We start from the raw sequence: 19984 nt of genomic DNA, 5'->3' as shown, positions 1-19984 counted from the left end.
CAATTTTGATGTATTAGGACTTTTTTTTATAATGAGTACATTGTTGGAAATCACATTTTCTGTCTGCAGGAGCTGGAGATGAAACTGAGCTGACATCTTACCTTTTTGTAGTTAATTAGCAAGAGAAAAGTAGTGTTTTGAATTTGTATGGGAAAAGGGAAGTATTAGTCCTCCACCTCTCTCCCTCTTCCCTTCAAACACTTGGATCTTTTTGTGTGCTCTTTGATTGGTTTAATGGTTTGGATGGGTCTTGTTGGCTGGGAAAGATGAGGGGAGTTGAAAAATGGTTATTATTTAGTGGAAAAATAACTATAGTTCACTTCTATCTGCCATCTTGTCTGCAGGATAAATAAAATAGATCAGATCTTTTCCTTTAAACAGTTCTTTCTTACCTAGACCCAGACTATAGGCAATACCCATGCTGCGAGTCTTTTGTTATCACTATATTAACATTTATCACCATTGAATCCCCAGCACTTAACACAGTCCCTGCAACTTAGTGGGCATTCAGTAAATATTTATTAATTAATGAGTAAATAAAATGTAGTGTTGACACATACAATAAAATATTGAAGTTGCCCTAATTGCATTTAACACCTTTTTCTGGGTGGTAACTGTCCATTTTAAGACATTCGGTGTGGTTTACCCAGAATTCAGTGGTTAGGGACAAAGAGGCAGAGCAGAGCATATAAGTATGATTGCATTTAGGGGACCGGTCCTCAGGCAGGTGAGCAGTGCTGGGTCGGTGTGGATGCTCATCCAGGTGAAGGCTAAATAAGTGGTAGAAAAGTTCGGCACAAAGATTCCTCTGATCTGTATGTATTTATTAATGTCAGATCACATGCCTAGTCCTACTGGGTAGGCCACCCACCTGCTCTCTCTTCTTCCTCACCAGCCTAATGCAGCAACAATGACTCATGCCAACCTGGAAGAGTTGAAGATAACATCACACCATGGGACAGAAACCTGTGACATAGGAGTTTAAAATTTGACTGATTTATTTTGGAGATCTCTTTAAAAACACCTGGTTCTATGGATGACTTCGCTTCTAAAGAGCTGTAGATGATTCCAGAATGCCCAGTTTTTCTGCCCCTAGTACACGCTCCTATGTCTCTTCTGGGATGACTTGTCTTGTGGGGAATGACTGCCCCAAATCTACCTCTCGCCATTCCTTCACCTTCCTTTATTGTCCGTGGGTGAGGTGACACAGGGAAGTGCTCAGGGAGGACATTCAGCCTTTCCATTTTTCCTTTCAAGATGTTTTTGAACAACGTGAAAACACTTATGCTGCTGTGAATTGTTAACAAGCACATTTGCACGTCACATCTATTATGCTATTTGCACGAAGTCATGTGAAGAAACAGCTTGAAGTATTTATAAGATATAGCCTTTTATCTCTGGAAACACCAGAAAGTATTTGCAGATTGGTTTTGAGAATCAAATTAGCCTGGCACATTGGTGAGTTCCTAGAGGCATGGGCATTTCTGTAAGTGGTTTCTGGCCCCTTAATCCTTTTGATCATTTACACTGTGTATTTTTACACAGGTTCTTGTACTTTGGAGAAATAAAATAAAGAAACTTAAAGGTGAATTTGATGATAGCTTTTCCACACTGTTTGTTAATGCAGATGGATCTTGAATTTTAATGGTAATAGTTTCTTTTAAACAACCAAACTTTTTAAGACCTCTCCGCAAATAATGTCTGTGCTCAGATGATGTCTGAAGGTGTTTGCTGGGGAGTGGAAGTCTTTCCTGACCCCTTATTGCTGCCACAAGAGAGGAACCTCATCTTGGAAAACAATCTTGACAGCCTTGATGTCAATTACACCACAACTGTGATTTCTCATTTGAGCCACTGACTATGTGATACTTTCTGTCCCTTGGTGACTTCAGGTGTCCACATTCAGGAGCCTGGCTTAGGGTTATAGGATGAGCCCAAGCTTTACCTCCTGTTAAAACCAATTGACTCTTCACTGGATCCTGTCACTTACTTGCTGTGACACATTGCATGAGAAAACTTGTGGAGAGGGCTTAGTTTCCTCATATGTAAAATGGGGACCACATCTCTCTTGTAAAGTTGTGAACGATATTTGTACACCGCATTCATAACAGCCTTATTCACAATAGCTGAGAGGTGGAAGCAACCCAAGTATCCACTGATGGATGAATAAACCAGACGTGGTATATACATCCAATGGAATATTATTTAGCCTTTGAAAAGGAAGGAAATTCTGACATATGCTTCAACATGAATGAACCTCGAAGACATTATGCTAAGTCAGGAATTTTCAGCTGGTGTGCTACAAGAATTTTTAAAACATGCAATACCTGACTATTAATTAGTCAGGGGCACTGACCTCTTTTCCCTTAGATTATCAAATTAAAAAATGACAACAGCCAACACAACAATAGCCATCCGGTGTGAATGTCAGCTCGGCCAAAAATATGATGTATGTTTTGGTGTGCCCCAGAATTTTAGTAATTAGTTTATGTGTGCTGTGAAATGAAAATGGTTGAAAATCGCTGTGCTAAGTGAAATAAGCCAGTCACCCCCCCCCCCCCCCAAATACTATATGGTTCTACTTGTATGAAGTACTAAGGGTAGTTGAATTCAAGAGAGAGGAGTAGAATGGTGAGTGCCTGGGGCTGTAGCAGGTAGAAAGTGGGGAGTTAGTGTTTAATGGATACAGTTTCAGTTTTGCAACATGAAAAAATGTTCTGGGGATGGATAGTAGTGATATTGCAGAGTGTGAATGCACTAAAGGCCGGTGAGTTATACATTTAAAGATTGTTAAGTGGTAAATTTTATGTTATATGCATATTTGTTGTAAGAATTAAAGAACATCAAGTAGGTAAAGTGCCTACCTTTTTAATCAGTGTTCAGTAAGTAACTTTTACTAGGGTCAGGACATTGTTTTTTAATGGTTACATGGTATTTCATCCTATGGCTATACCAGTTTGTTTCTGCTTGTTGGTTTCACTTTTGGATTTATTATAATGCCCCACCATTGTCATAATGATGGAGTCAATTTTCTGTGTATGCATGAAACTTTTTCATTGTTTGGAGTTATATCTTTGAGATATATTTCCTCGATCATTTAGGGTGAATTAATCTTAATCTTTGTGGCTTTTTCTACATATGCCAGTGGGGTTTCAAAAGGGTGTAGCCATTTACACTCCACCAGCCAAGTAAGGGTGCCAGCTTCATAGACGCCTCCTAAGCTAGGCAGACTTTTAAGATGTTTTACCAAATGCAGTAAGTAAGAGTTGGTATTTCAAAATGCATTTCCTTTTATCACTAAAAATATCAACATTTTTAGTGTTGATTTACATTTATATCTTCCTATGTGTATTGAATATTTACATCTTTTGCCTACTTCTAGTGTGGTTTCTCTGCCTTTCTTACCAAATATATTTGTCATGTTGGTAACATATAGTTGCTGTTTTTAATATTCAGAGGGTTTTAATTCTTATGTAGTTAAATTGTTTCTTTAAACGTTTCAAAGCACAAAATAGTAATATTTTAAAGTAGGTCAAAAGTGATTTTACAATAACATGATTATTATACTCAATGTATCTTCTTTCTATAATTTCCTAATTATCCTTTTCATCTGTTAGCATTAAATCTGCTTAGATATTTACTGACATGAGTATAGTATTTGAGTTAAAATTATGTACACTGACCAAGTAAAAATAAAATATTAACAACCCAATATAAAAAAGACATTACAAAAATTAGAGCAAATAAGAAATGAAAATTAATAAGCATAACTTTTTAAACTCACTAATATTTAAATTCATTGAAAATAAAATGATAGAATACTATATTCTAGCTATAAATTGGTAATGATCAAAAACATTGTAGTAGTGATTGAGACTAGCTCACAAATATGCTGCCAGTCAGGGGAGTAAATTGCCAGCTTGACATTAGGTATTGAGAAACTTAAAAGTGTTTATATATAATGATTTAGAAATTCCACTTATATAACTATGGCTTGAGGCAACCTCAGAAATGTGAAAAAATATTTACACTCATAGATAAATATAGGATTCAGTCTAAATGCCCAATGACAAGGAATGATTGAATAAGTAATAGTAGTACAGTCCTCTTTGGAGTCTTATATAGCTACTATAAATGCCATTTTAAAAAAACTTTGGTGATATGGGGAAATACAATATGCTGGTAAGTGGGTAAAGCATGATGCAGTGGTTACATTAAAATTGTATGTGGCAACATGTTGTGTGTGTGTGTGTGTGCATGTATGTGCATATCTGGTACATATCCAAAAAAAGATGAACAAAAAATATTGGTAGTACTTATATGGTACAAATATAGGTAATTTTTATTTTATTTTTTTATACTTCTTCACATTTTCTAAGCTTCATATATTTTGCAAATTATTATTCCTACAATCAAAAATAAATGTAAATATTAAAAAGGTTAAAGTTAATTAATAGATTTCTTTCATTTTCTGTATTCATGTTCATTTTACCCTCTTTGCTTTGATGTATTAGACAGAATTCTAGACAAGATGTCAGAAGTATTTTTTTCAGGTTATATTCCAGCAATTTGCTAGCTATATGACGTTGTGCAAATCTAACATACATATCTCAGTTTTTCATTTGTAAAATGGGGATTTCTACCTTCTCTGCTTACACCATAAGATGGTTGTGAGAGTTAAGGTGAGACCACCAACATAGATGAAAACACTTTTGCAAACTGAGGTGCAAGTTCAAGGGATTTTTGAAACCGCTGATGTTCGATAATTTGTTAGGACTTACAGAACTCACTGAGAGCTGTTATTCTCATAGTTACAGTTTATTACAGGCAAAGGTTACAGACAAAAAACAACCAAAGTAGAAGTTGCATAGGGTTCCAATGCAAAGCTTCTGTGTCCCGTCCCTCACAGTCAATGTGTTATTTCCTGGTGTCTGTGTTAGACAGTATGCAGAGAGTATTGCCAACCAGGAAGCTCATGCAAGCCTTGGTGTCCAGACTTTTTATTGGGGCTTCATTACATAGGCATGATTGATTGATTGATTGATTGTCTACGGATTTAACTCAGTCTCCAGGGAAAATTATCCTGTGTTACCCAAAGCCCCACCCTCAGTCATGTGGTTGGTCTTTCTGGCATAGCCAGCCCTGCCCTTACACACTGTTGGGTATAGCCAGCCCTACCCTAAGATGCACTGTGTGGCCAGACATTTGGTGTGGTTGGCCCCATCCAAAAGAAGGACACTCTTATCAGGTATGATGTAGATTACCTTCCAAAGGCCAAGGCAAGGGCCAGGTATCTCTTTAGGCAAGGCTAAATTGTTTACTACACATAAGGTGATCGAAGAGAAATGGAAAACAAATTTAAGTATAGAGATGATGTCTCTATGGAGGGGTCTATTATTTAGTATGTTCTAACCCTATAAAATAAGGAAGGGCATGAATTCCATAGGTGTAAGTGGTACTGCAAATATCCACTTCACTGATCCACAGGACCTCAGACACCACCCTTGAGAATGGGTGCGGGTGCCAGACAGAGACGTTTGCTACAGTGGTTGTTTACCACAGACACAAATTAGGCTGAGAAAGTACTATTGCCCCACTGGGTGTATTAACCTGACCCTTGCCCCAGTGTTAACAGCATAGTAAATTGTTCCTCCGTTAACGAACTTATCTAACATGAACAAGTTATAAGTCTGCATTTCACAGGTTTCTCTGTCTGGCACCATCTCACTCTGTATTGCAGCTGAGCTTACTGCATATAGCACAGGGCAATGGTAAAAATAAATTGGCTCATTCCCCACTGCAGAGCTTCAATTCTCGAGCACTATGTCAGAGTGGATCTAGAAGGTTTCACTAGGGTGAAATTGGAAAAATGAAAACCAGAGTTTGTTTTCTTGTGAAATTAAAGCAAAAAGTTAGAACACAATGAAGTTGTCATCCTCAGGAAGCCTGCAAGATGACAACTGTATGCTTTTAGGGAAAAAGAACCAGTGAGAGAGACTTAGAACAAAACCATCAGCTAAAGTACAGTTATGCTCCCACCCCTCCTTCAGAGGGAAGAATTTTAGCTTTGGTCTAGTGGGTTTTTTTTTTTTTGAAACAAATAACATGTCATAAATTGATGTTGTTGGTGAACTTTGGTTGTACGTTCTGCTTCTTTCAAGGAAAAACTGGCCACGCAGAAGTAGTTCGTGTGGTGTACCAGCCTGAACGCATCAGCTTTGAGGAACTGCTCAAGGTCTTCTGGGAGAATCATGACCCGACCCAAGGTAGATGAGCGAGCCAGTATTTAATTATCTTACTAATTACAGCTGGGATAATTAGTGTTTGAGCTGCATGGAAGAGATGAACCTTGAAATCACACAGGAGCTCAAGAATATGATTGCAGACATTTATTGACGGAGAAGAGGAGGGGCTGGGGAGAAAAAGGGTGAGAGAATAAAGGCACAGCCACAGTTGGTGCCCCTCCCCCCTTTACAGCTGTCAGGGGTGGGAAAATTCCCACAGAGAAAGACACCAGACAAAAGAGATTCGTTCACCTTTATTATTGCATTATTCTTCCTTAATGCAGTCTTTTGTCTACAAAATTAAAGTGTCTTTCTAGCAGCTCCGAAGTTTTCCTGATTTATGGTTCCTTTATGTCCCTGAATTTAGCCTTTCTCATCTTTTGACGTTATCAGGTTTTGTTTTTTTTTGAAATGTCGGTGGATGATTAAAAAAAGAGAGAGAACGTAAAGGTAAAATGCAGTATTCAGTGAATTCACAATGCTTGTGTTATTTAAATATTTCATTTGTTTTCTGTGAAATTTGCTGTATGGAGATATTAATATATTTGGGCTATAAACAATGGTGGCCAGAAATTTCATTTGAATGTACATATAAGCAAAACCCCCATGTTGGCCAATATCATTGTAATATTCAATAATGGAGCAATTTCCAGATTTCATCCTAACAGTCTTGCAAGCACTGCTTTGCCAGTGTGATGATCTGGTATTATGAGGCTTATGAAGTGAAAAGTCCTATATAATAGATGTGATTTTCACAAACCATGTTCATTTAGCAATCAGTCTGTTCTACAAAACTATTTCCCTTTAGTGTCAGGTTTTTGTGTTGTGGGTATGCCGTGTTGGCTATTTCCTGATGAATAGATGTGTTTTTCCAAATGCTCACTGTGCTTTGTGGTGGAACCTTAATATGATTCAACAGCACAGGTTGGTAGGTTCTAAGTTATGGTTCTGAGAACCTCCCAATGCCAGTGATTTGCCAAAGAGCAAAGGTCAGAGCTAAGACAAGAGAAGCAAAAGGATAAATGAACCAGGTCAGGTCAACCAAGGATCCAAGCAAATCCACCAGGGTGGGTAAAGGCCTAGGAAGGAGGTCAAGAACGGGTTTTCCACTCCAGTGAAGTTTGGTTTGACATGAGGGTTGAGTCCCTGGTGGGAGAGCAATGAGGTATGGGATGGGGACAGTAGAGGACTGATAGGGCAAGAATACTATGAGGTGTCAGCCCAGTTTGGACCACCAGACTACTGTCATATCATATGAGAATGGCAGGCTTGGCTCAGCGAGAAGCTCTGGCTAGTGAGCATCATAGAGGTGATGGCTAGGAGCTCATGCTCATAAGCCTTTGACCCAGTGGAGCAGCCATTCAGCCATGTGCCTCTCAAAGTCAAGAGACAGGGAAGGATGCTGAGAGCTCCCAAATTCTCAATGGAGACACATATCAGGAGCGTGAGGTCACGTAGGAGACAGGCTCCCCACAGGCCCACAGGGTTGGGTATCAGCCCTTTGGCCATGCCAACCATAATGCCATGTTTTGATAGAATCACCTTATGCTAAACCCTGATAAAATTTTGAAAGGGATGAAGTCTGTCTGTCATCCCCTTTTCTCTGAACTCCTTACAACTCCTTATCATATTTTTACCAGTACACCTCTGTTAACTAGGTAACTAGTACTGGCCCCTGAATCTTGGGGGGGGGGGATTCTACCTTAAAAAAGAACCATAAAAGGTGCCTTAGTCCTTTTTGAAATTCTTGGTTTATTATCTGTGTTAATTTGCTAGGGCTGCAATAACAGAATACCTAAGACTGGGTGGTTTACCAACAGAAACTTATTTTCGTACAGTTCTGGAGGCTGAAAGTCAGAGAGGAAGGTGTTGGCAGGGTTGGTTTTACCCTGACTTGTAGATGGATGTCTTTTCTCTTTGTCTTCACATGGTCTTCTCCTGTGGTACCTGTGTCCTAATCTCCTCTTTTAACAACACCACTGGCTAGTTTGGCTCAGTGGATTGAGCGTTGGCCTGCGAGCTAAGTGTCGCTGGTTCGATCTTCCAGTCAGGGTACATCAGAGAAGGAAAAACTCTGATTCCAAAAAACCTCCGCTGCCTTGCGGCATACCTCTTCAGGGGAAAGGCTAAGGGAGTAAACCCCGACAGAAAATCCGGAGCCGGAGTCCCTAAGGCGGTTTGACGTTGTAGTCAACACCGGCAACTCCTGCGGCGCACCTGAAGCCAAGCTGTATTGACTCCGTCTTTCCCTTGGACCCTTCAGCTGCGAAGAGAGGGGGGGTCTGCTGCATGGGCAACAGCAGACCCTCCATATCACCCTGCCCAGGCTCTGTAGCTTCAGCTTCACTGGAGAGGACACTCCAGCGTCATCGCAAGATGTCGATTCAACACGGGAGGAGACAGATACCGTGTCACTCCCGAGTCGGACTGCACAACCGTTCTCGGCGGTGCAGATAGACTCTTAAGAAGCTACACCATCGTCTCTCAAGACAGACGGCTGCCGACGACTCAGATTGAATTAGGGCCCGCCCAAATGAGCTCATTTAACCTTAATCTTTAAAGACCATCTCCAAATATGGTTACAGTCTGAGGTACTGGAGGTTAAGGCTTCAAATGATAAATGTGGGTAGTAGGGAGACACAATGTAGCCCATAACGGTGTCCACTCATATATTAGGTTGGTGTACTATTCTTCCAGAGGTGTTTTTATTCTAACTGGGGTGTTGTTCATAGACTGGAACAGACTTCGGAGGTCATCTGTTTAAACTTTAGCTTCAATTCTGTAAGTCAAAAGATGAATTGTTAATGGTGGGATTTAGGGATGATGGGATTTTATTGTTGAGGGACATTTTTTACACTGATATTTGGATAAATTATACATGTAGGAGGAGAGTTTCTCTGTGCTTTCATATGTTTGCTCATGCTTAGAATAATGCCTGATGCAATATGTGATACACACAGTTGCACATATTAAATCACATATTTGATCTTCCCACATTATTATTAGAATTACTTTTTTGAATATTTCAGTGTAATGGGCCACGGTAACAATTTTATCTGCCTCACAAGGTTTCCCATGACCCTTCTGGGAAAAAGACTGAGTGATCACATGACCTAGCTCTGGCCAATCACAGTACCTTGTTCTGTTGTCAACAGTGTTTGATCCAAAGAATAGGCATGCAACCCAAGCAGGACCAGTTAGAGTCCTTCCCTCGGACTCCTGTATGAGAGAAAAAAAATGTTCTCCCTTTGCTGGGGATTCGAAGGTGCTGGTGCACAGTGTACGGAAAGAGTCTGTCCATGGGAGAAGCAAGGGAGGAAGAAGAGCAGAGACACTTGAGAGATGTGTGTCAGGAAGAAAGAAACTTCAGGCAACTCTGGGGCCCTGAGACTTCATGTCTATACAGCTCTTGCTTCAATTCTGAGACTTCTTCTTGTAACATTCCAAGCAGAGTTACTGGGTATTCTCCTTTTTTTTTTTTTTTTTTAACTTAAGCTAGTTTGTTGGGTTCCTGTTGCTTTCAATAACTAAAATCCTGAATAATCCCCTTATTCAGCTTAATCATTGTGTTCATTATATTCAGTAACTGTTAGTTTACTATGTTACTTGGCTCTACAAATCAGTTCTAAAGCCATGTGGTTAACTGTTTCACCATTGACTTAGACATGCAATGGAGGACACTAAAAATTGTTTCCTCAATACTGAGTGGGGGTTTGACTAAGAGGTTTCTTGGTAATCCACAATTAAGAATTGGGTTTAAGATTTGGGATATATGTTCTGAGAATGTATCATAATCCATATCCACTCCCAAAATTTCTAAATTACTGCGAAATACATTCATTAATGACATTTATCTAGTTTCTACTCTGTTAGCTCAGAGAAGGATAACTCTGACTCCAAAAAACCTCCACTGCCTTGCGGCACACCTCTTCAGGGGAAAGGCTAAGGGAGTAAACCCCAACAGAAAATCCGGAGCCGGAGTCCCTAAGGCGGTTCGACGTTGTAGTCAACACTGGCAACTCCTGTGGCGCACCTGAAGCCAAGCTGTATTGATTCCGTCTTTCCCTTGGACCCTTCAGCTGCGAAGAGAGGGGGGGTCTGCTGCATGGGCAACAGCAGACCCTCCATATCACCCTGCCCAGGCTTTGTAGCTTCAGCTTCACTGGAGAGGACACTCCAGCGTCATCGCAAGATGTCGATTCAACACGGGAGGAGACAGATACCGTGTCACTCCCGAGTCGGACTGCACAGCCATTCTCGGCGGTGCAGATAGACTCTTAAGAAGCTACACCATCGTCTCTCGAGACGGACGGCTGCCGCCGCCGCCGCCGACGACTCTGTTATCTAGGTACTCTGCTAAGTGGTGCTAAATCACTAAGAGGTCTGGAATAAGCAGTGGTATCCAGCCTCTTGGTTAATGCACATGGAAACTATATTCCTATAGGAAGAAGGTAGTTTAATCCCAACATACTGAGATCAAATGAGCATTCAGGTAAATTCATATAAGACCATAGACCAAAATATTAACCTGAAATCATTAAAACAAGTATATGTTAAAACTGGAACATTAAAAGTAAAAAACATAAGCTCAGAAGAACCCTGATATCAATGGATTCATCATTCCCAGGGAGTCCTGAAGTTCTGAAACATGTCATTACTCATACTATTTCTGAGATAAAAATCTGAAGCTCACTCTCCGAATGATGGGCCATGCACCTGGAGATAGCTGCACTGCCCGTGAACTAGGCCATCTGACCACAGCTTCTCAATGTTCTACTTAAAGGCACATGGTGACTCTTGTCATGTTTCCCAGTGACAAGTGGCCCAGAAAAAAAGAACCCCCTAGTGAGCAGATGAGGTGCATAGAGGTATATAAGATGTATTGCTCTTACTCAGAAAACAGGCGTTTCAGAAGACAGCAAGCCCTATATTGGATGTGGTAGAGACTCTGGTCTGCAAAGCAATAGCCCTTTTTACGTTCTTTTTCAGAAATGAGAGTGATTCCTAAAAACTGCTTGAGGAATACTCTTGCCTATAGGAGAATTGCTTGTCATCAGAAAGACAAAACTTGAGTAAAAGTTGAGAAGGTATTGACCTTTGATGTGAAGATATGCCCAGGAAACACATGATTCTCCACAGAAATATGATCAAGAGAAATGTACTTTAATGAGCATGTTGAAAGACTTTAGTACCTTGTTTATAAAATCATTAGGGATTTGAAGGGGCCACTTAAATTTTTTAGGTATAATTTACTTCATGTGGGGGGGAGAGGTAGTCTCCTAGAATATTTGCAGATATGGGGTTCTTGCTAATGTCAAGTGTCTACTATAGAAGAAACAGCAGGAATTTAAGCTTAATTAAAGTCTGCTTTATTAAATCAGATCTTCATGGAATAGACTAGACAGAGAATATCCTGCATGTTTTCACCACTTCAAGGTACCGAAAGTAGCTCTCACGGTATCTGTCCTGATGGGAAGAAGGAAGTCTCCGTGGTCTGCCCTTTTGAAGGGAGCAAAGTTGGTAAGAGAGCTATTAGAAAGTGTAGACTTTTAAAGAGAGGGTGGGGCCAGAGACATCTTATTTTGCAGCCAATCTGCAGTGAGTCCTGAGAGAGTGCCACTCAGTAGATCAGTGTCATGTGAAGTAACAGACCTAATAGCATCATTATACATTTGGCCAGTAAACGGGGTAGACTTTTCTCTTACCTTACCAATTACCACAAAACCTGTACTTTTGCTGAAGTGTTCAGATAGTGCTCTTTAAGCTAATGTGTCCTATTCTGTCTTTTTTTCCTATTCGTGGGAGAAATAAAGTTCCTCCAGGGTTTTAAGAATAGACGGGAGCATGCCCATTCCGGACCTTGGGGCCCCCAAACTCCCCTGCTCTCCAGGCAACGTGGCAGAGCCTGGGATTTATATTTGGATTCTGGCCCCAGCTGGACCACTTCCCAACCTTACAACCTTGGCCAAGACTCTTATTCATCCTGAACCTGTTTCAGTCCTCCTTTTCCTGCATGAGGCTACAGGGCACAGAGTGTGCCTTGGGCCAAGCCACAGGTGCACAAGTGCACAATGTAGTGCCTTCAGCTTTGTCTCACTTGATTCCATGAATCTGACTTCTCAATTCCAACCTGTTTCACTGTCCTCCATCCTGGGGGAAAGGATCACAACATTAATTAAGCACCTTTTATGGACCAGTGTTACTATCTATCCTTTATATTATCCTTCCATTTCATCCTTACCATAACCTTTTGAAGTGGGGTTCATTGTCTTTATTTAATAGAAGAGAAGAATTGAGGTTTCAGAAGACCAAAAGAGGTTCCAAAAAGGTTCCAAACAACTTGCTTGATACTGATGGACCCAGCCCTGTATAATAAAGCTCAAGCCTATTTTCTTTCCCCTGCACCAGAGTGGTCCAAGCTTCCTGACTGGGGACCTCTTCTGAGGATAACTGTTTACACGGATCTCCCTGTGATATAGTTGGGCTCTTAGTATCTTTTTTAAAGCAAATATATTAAAATGCTACTATGAATTTAATCATACTTTAAACTGAATGCCTATTTTATAAACCAACACAATGTCACATACCTCTGAAAAATGGAAATTTTTATACACATAACGTGTTCTACAGCTTCTAGACCAAACCTGCTGTACAGTTGGATTTTGGGCCTCTTATAGAACTCCACGCCTTCCCAAGGGACTGGCCAAAGGTGGGGGACTGCTCAGTGCACTCCTGAAGGAGCAATGGACTTTCTCCAGAGGCCTCTGGCTGAGACTACTCATTGAACCCATTTCAGTTTCCCTACTTCTGTATTGGAATTTTAGCTGGATCTGCATCTACCAATAACAACTAAATTTCCAGAATCTTTATGGCTAGGTATTAGCCATGTGTCAAAATTCTGACTCTGTGGGCATGAATGTAAGTAATGGTCTCTAACTTCTGGGTTATGTGCTCTGAGAGGAAGGAATGTTCTCTTCCTCCTCCTCCCTTCCCACAAGTTGCCTGTGGTTGTACTGGTGAGCTGTCTGGACCCCAGAGATCAGGGCCTTACCCTTACAGCTGAGGAGATAGAGGATAGAAGATACAAGATAGAAGGCTCCAGAGTTAACCATCCCAGGCTGTACTCTACACAAAAACTGTCTTCTTTAAGCTCCTGTTATTTTGGTTTATTTTAGGCCTTTTTTTTTTTTTTTCCTTTCTTTTCTGCAACAGAGGAACCTCTATCCTTACTAAAATAACCTTCAACTCTAAGCGGGTGATGAACGCCCAGTCACTCCTCTGAAGATCTTAATTAAAATGTTCCCCTAATTAAAACATTTTTAATGAAATCTACTAAGATTATGGACTCTGGAGTTAGAGGCAATATGGCTTTAATCAGGGCTTCCACATACTAGCCATGTGGCCTGGGAAAGTTACGCAACCTCGCCAAGTCTTGTTTCACTCTATTTCTACCTGACCACTGGGTCCTATCTGTCATTGTTTCTCATCTGACTGCTACAGTAGCTCCTACCTGACCTGCCTTGCCCTTTCTCAATCCATTCTCCATAATGACCTGTTAAAAACACAAAGCAAAGTATGTCCTCTCCTGCTTAAAGCACAGAGCTGGTGGCCCATTCTCTTTGGGATTATAATACAGATTTTCCAGTGGTCAGCATGGCCAGGGATTAGCTGATTGGTGCCTATATCACCAGCTTCAGCTCATGCCACTCTTTTTAACCCCTGGCCTTCACTACATTTCTGTCACTGTGGCCTTTGTTCACTCCATTCCTAGAAGACACAAACATTTTCTTGCCTTGAGGCCTGTATCTACTGTTCAATCTGCCCACAGCTCTTGGCATGACTGGCTCCTCCCTTTTCTTTGGCTTAAAGTGCTGTGTCCTCAGAGAGGTCTTCCCTGACCCTTCCTAACTAAAGGGGTCCTCCCCAGCCCCTACTCCCAGGTTTCTCTATCACCTCAATCTCCTTCCTTCCTAACACTTATTATGAGGTAGAATGATTTGTCTGCTTACTTGTTTATTAGCTGTCTCCTCTTCTAGGAAGTAAGCTTCATGTTAAATATTTTCTCACTGAAAAATTAATGCGTGAATCTCCGTTTCTCCATCAGTAAAACAGTTCCTGTCCCATAAGGGTGTGTCAGGATGCACGATGGAGCGTAGTCTGCTGGGCAGAGCCCAGTACCAGACAGAGTGTAAGCACCCCATGCAGTGTAACAGCTGCTATACTTGTTCTATGTAAGGGCTGTGGACCCAGCTCCTGTTTATCTGACTTACTCCTTCTTTTTTTTTTTTTAAAGGCCTCTCTTTTATTTTTATTATTAAGGTTTTATTTATTTATTTTTAGAGAGAGAGGAAGGGAGGGAAAAAGAGGGAGAGAAACATCAATGTGTGGTTGCCTCTCATGCCTTCCCAGCTGGGGACCTGCCTGCAACCGAGGCATGTGCCCTGACTGGGAAAGGAACCAGCAACCCCCTGGTTCGCAGGCTGGTGCTCAATCCATTGAGCCACACCAGCCAGCGTGCCTTGCTCCTTCTTGAACTCCAATATTTGTCCACTTTTCCCTCTATTATTCTTCCCCAGCACATGTTCTCAATACTTCTGACCATCCTATATGTGGTTTATACTCTTCATCCTCAGTCCACTTCTTAGTATCTCTTTGCCTCACATACCCCCCCCAAACCCTCCCACAGTGAGCTCCTAGTTGTCCTCGAAAAGCTTTGTCTGCCTTGCCCAGTGGGCCATGCTATCTATGGTGTTGTTTCATGGGGCCCCAAGACCACACACCTGGCCTGCTGCCTTAGCCCTCAGATCTATGAGTAGGGGATTCATGAGGCTCCGCAGCCTTTGGTTGGAACTAGAGATCCCCAAGGGCTCTTCTCCATCCAGTGCTCCTTGATTCCACATCTCACGCTTCCCACTCCTCATGAAGCATCACTTTAGGTGGGTTGTTCTTACAAGGCCCCCAGAGAATCAGGGGTGGGTTGGTGCATTCCATCTCGAGCAGGTTTGCTTCATAACCTCTTTCCAGATGCACAGTGAAAGGAGTGAACCCCTCCCCGCCCCGCTGTCTACTGGGAAACATTAATTAGAGAGAGAAAAACCCTATTTTCCTTCTGTTTCTCATCAAGTTGGCAATTAAGAGTGGTGTTCATGTATTTGAACTTGCCAAATTAATATCTGAACTTTGTTGTGCTGACCCCTTTAAGTTAGTTTTTTAAATAAGTCACCAGTTTTGAAGGACTCTTTTTTTTTTTTTAGACCATGTACAAGGAATCTATCATCTGCAAATAATTAGACAGTAGAAATTATATTGTATTGCTAATGAGCAGATGTGCATAGTTATAGTGGAGGAACAGCTGCACACATATAAAATGCAAAAACAACCCAAACCCAGCATTAGGAATTCAGAAAAGGACTTCATTCTTTTAAGAATTTCAGAAACAGAAAAAAATGAAACAAAGAATTTAACTGATATTTATCTTTATTAATTGTTCTTACAGTTGCACTTTTGCTTGTATAACATTATCATACATACATAGTTTCTTTGCTATTTGCAAATGTGCTATTTGCACTTTCAAATCCCTCTTTCATATAATACTGAAGGGCTTATATTAACATTTTTCCTTTGCCTTTCTAGTGCTATAAGGGTTTAAGGGTTTGGTGCCTCCAAACTAAATGAAAGACCCCTCCCTACTGGGTCTTTCTCTGGGCTGGGCATGGTGCCAGGTGCTTACATTCATGTGACCCCATTTGATTCATAAAGTAACCTGTGAGTACGTGCCCTTAGACCCATTTTACAGATGAACAAACAGGCTCAGAGGAGTGAAGTGAGTTGCCATGAACCAGTTAGTACATTTTGGGACAGAGCTGGGATTTGGATCTCAGGGCACAATTCTAAACCTGGTATTCTTTCCATCTGTAGTGCATGATCCCAAGTTGTTACACAACGCCATTAGCCAATAGAAAACACAACACCCCATGACTGGAAACAGTAGCCCATTATCAGCAGAGTTTCTATCCTCATAAGCTCCTTGTAGTGTCCATTAAAATTTTGTAATCCTGTTAAGGATTTTTCAAGATGAAGTTCAAATAGGCTTTTGAAAACTTTCAGCTGGGAAGAATTCCACTTATTTTAGATAGGAATGATTAGGTTGTTTAAAATTTAAACAAATTGCTGAAATGATATGAAATCAATAAAAAGACATGAAGTCAGAAGAATTGCATTACTTCACACAAAACAACACTAAATTAGAGCAAAATCAGATCTGGTCACATCAGCAGGAACTAGAACTTCCAGATGCTGGAAATGGCAAGCTAGGTTATTTAGATCTACTTTCTCATCTAAAGCAACTGAAAATGTTGTATTAGATATAAAAGCATATTAAACATGTCACATCAAATTGCTGACATCATATGGAATTGCGAGGTTAAATTTGCCAGACAGGTAAGCAGAGGACTAAAATACCACTGTTCTAGGGAATTTGCCAATCCCAGAAAAGTTGAATTTGGGGGCCTTATTAAGGGTGTAAAGGTGGTGACTAACATAATTAAAATACTTGACCTCTGTACATATATTAAACACCCTACATGTTCTTAATCATGCATGGAACATAATACTAGGCCATAATGTCTCAGTGTGTTGCAAAGGGACTAAAATCATAGTGCTTATGTTTCTCTTACCAGAATGCAATTATGCTAATATTGCATATAGTTTCTTTGCTATTTGCAAATGTGCTATTTGCATTTTCAAATCCATCTCTCATATAATATTATAGAGCTTATACTTAACATTTTCCTTTGCCTTTCCAGTGCTATAGGATTTAAGGGTTTGATGCCACACACATCTCCAATTATGTATGATAGTGCAATTGTGCTAGCAAAAAGATATGTAGGAAACCCTTTTATGTTAGAAAATGAGAAATTTTCTAAATATTTTATGAATCAAAGGTAAGTCAGTATGGAAATTAGAAAATATTTTGAACTGACTGGTAATGAAAATATGATATATCTAACCTTACAGGGCATGGCTAAAGCAGTTCTTAGAGGGAAATATAGAGCCTTAAATTTATACATAAGTAGAGGAGAAAGACTGAGCTAAACATCTATCTCAATAACTTAGAAAATCAGTAACAAAATAAATCAAGCAATGAAGAAGAAGAAAATAATAAAGAGTATAAATAAATGAAATGGAAAGTAAATGTGTAGTAGAGAGGATCAATTAAACCAAAAATTGATATTTCAAAATGGCTTACAAGATTGATAAAACCTTGGTACGTGGATCAAGGATAAAAATGAGAAGGCACAAATACCCAATATCAGGAATTAAAAAATGGAATATTACTACAGATAGGCAACTTTATATCAATAAGTTTGAAAAGTTAGATAAAACAAAATTTAAAAAATAGGACCTTAATAAAATTAGATAGGCCTATAATCAATTGAAATTGAATCAATAGTTAAAAAGCTTCTCATAGAAAACCCTCTAAGTTCAGATGGCTTCATCAGTGACTTCTACCAACATCGAAAGAAGAAATAATTGCAATCTTCCACAAACCCTTTTAGAGACTAAAGAAAGACACAAGTCATCTTATAATTCTTACAGAATCTTGATACTAAAACCTAAGGATATAAGAAAATAAAATTATTGTTCAACTTCACTCATGAACATATATGCAGAAATTTTAAACAAAAGTATTAGCAAACTGAATTTAGTGATATGTAGTAAGTATAATACATCATGACAAATTTAGGTTCCTCCAAGAAATGCAACATGGTTTTTAGCATTTAATATCAGCTAATGTAATTCACCACATTAGCAGATTAAAAGAAAAAACCCATATGGTTATCAAAATCGGTGCAGAAAAGGTATTTACTACAATTATATGTTCATAAATGATTTAAAAATATAAATATAAAAGTGACCTTCTTTTTTTAAAGATTTTATTTGTTTATTTTTAGAGAGGGGAAAGGAGGGAGAAAGAGATGGAGAGAAACATCAATGTGTGGTTGCCTCCTGCACGCCCCCAACCAGGGACATGGCCCGCAACCCCAGCATGTGCCCTGACTGGGAATTGAACCAGTGACCATATGGTTTGCAGGCTGGCATTCAGTCCACTGAGCCACACCAGGCAGGGCTAAAAGTGACTTTCTTAATCTGATAAATAGCATATACAAATTCCTACAACAATCATTATAATTATCAAAGAAACACTGAGAAACTCCAATGATGCCATTACAACTTCTAATCAGTATTGTACTATGGTTCCTGTCTCATTCAGTGAGTGAAAAAAAGAACTAAAATGTATAATGACTGAAAAAATATGTCATATATGTTTACCTTTCTCACCTGGCCAACATTTCCCATCCTTCCTTGTATTAGCCATGTAATTTAGTGTTTGCCAATGGAATGTGAGAAGAAATGACATATAATACTTACAGGTCTGGCCAATAAATACCCCCTGTATGATCTTTGAACTTCTTTCTTCATCTGTCTGCCAACTAAATGTGGATGCCATGTCAGACGTTTCAAGTAGCATCTTGAAGATAGCTTCCATCAACCAAAGCCTTTCAAGAGTTCATGAAACAGAACCATTTCCACCTTCTTTTTTACAGATTGGATTTTGCATAATCAAGAAATAAACTAGTAACTTAAGCCATTAGAATTCCAAGGTTTAGTTATTTACCAGGAATTGGTACCTGGAAGTAGAGTGCTACAAATACTCTACAAAAGATGGCACTAGCTTAGTGGTGGAGCAGCTGGAAGATCCAATATTGAGTCTTGATTATGGTTTGTAAAGATGTCAGTTCTCTCCAGATTGTTTTATAAATTCGGTGCAAACCCAAATGAATGAATACACAGTTTGTTCATGAATCCCAACAGTTTTTGTTTTTGTTATTTATTTTGTGGGTCTTCAAAGCTGATTCTTATGTTTATATGGAAATTCAAAAGTTCAAGAAAGGCAGATATTCTTGCATAAGAACAAGAGAATGGAAGGACTTATTCTTCTAGATATCAAGATGTATTACAAAGCAAAAATTATTAAAGCAGTGTGAATTTGATGTAGAGACAGATGACTAGACCAATGCACTGGAGTAGAGAATACAGAAAAAGACCCACACCTATACAGATATGACAGTATTTCAGTGACCTGGGGAAAAAATGAGTTTTTAATAAACAATGATAAGGTGATTTGGATTTTTACATGGGGAAACAGTAAGTTGGCTTCTACCTCAAGCCATATATAAAAGCCAACTCCAAGTATATTAAAGACCTAAGTGTGAAAGCAAAACTTCAAAAATCCAAGTCCATAATATCAATCTGAGTTTGGGTTTGAGATGCATTTCCTAAGCAAGACACAAAAAGCATTGCCCATAAGGGAAAAATAGTTGGTAAACTGTATTAAACTACATTTGAACTATATTAAAATCATACCTTGGTTTATCAAAAAACAAAAAAATGTAAGAACAGAGAGGTTATATTTGACAAGAGATTAGTATCCAGGATATATAAAAATAGACTAAAAACATATCTCCAATAGATTTTTTTTAAAAAGATGACTGAAGAGAAAAATGAGCAAAGGACTGGACTAGCAGTGAGAAATCGGGGAAATGCAAATTAAGTTCGAGTGAGATTCTTTTACATACCAAGCATCCTGACAAAAAGTAAAGTCTGACATTAACAGACTTTAATGAATTGGCAAGCAT

The 19984-nt window shown here is 39.5% G+C and overlaps 1 protein-coding gene across 6 annotated transcripts in view; it reads left to right on the top strand.

The window, feature by feature from the left end:
* Positions 1-19984, top strand: part of MSRA (methionine sulfoxide reductase A) — a 384072-nt gene that overhangs the window by 255684 nt on the left and 108404 nt on the right. For 5 of the 6 annotated variants that reach the window (XM_090288997.1, XM_090289000.1, XM_090289001.1 and 2 more), the window contains exon 4: positions 6162-6266. The exons of the other annotated variant lie outside the window; for it this stretch is intronic. In XM_090288997.1, the coding sequence (XP_090145123.1) occupies positions 6162-6266 (105 nt within the window). The remainder of the gene's footprint in view (positions 1-6161; positions 6267-19984) is intronic. 6 annotated transcript variants of the gene reach the window in all.

The sequence above is a fragment of the Furipterus horrens genome, unplaced genomic scaffold, assembly GCF_987537825.1.
Source record: "Furipterus horrens unplaced genomic scaffold, mFurHor1.1.pri manual_scaffold_10, whole genome shotgun sequence".
Classification (NCBI taxonomy): domain Eukaryota; kingdom Metazoa; phylum Chordata; class Mammalia; order Chiroptera; family Furipteridae; genus Furipterus; species Furipterus horrens.
Note: the sequence above shows the minus strand (reverse complement) of the source record. Positions and strands in the feature narration are given on the sequence as shown.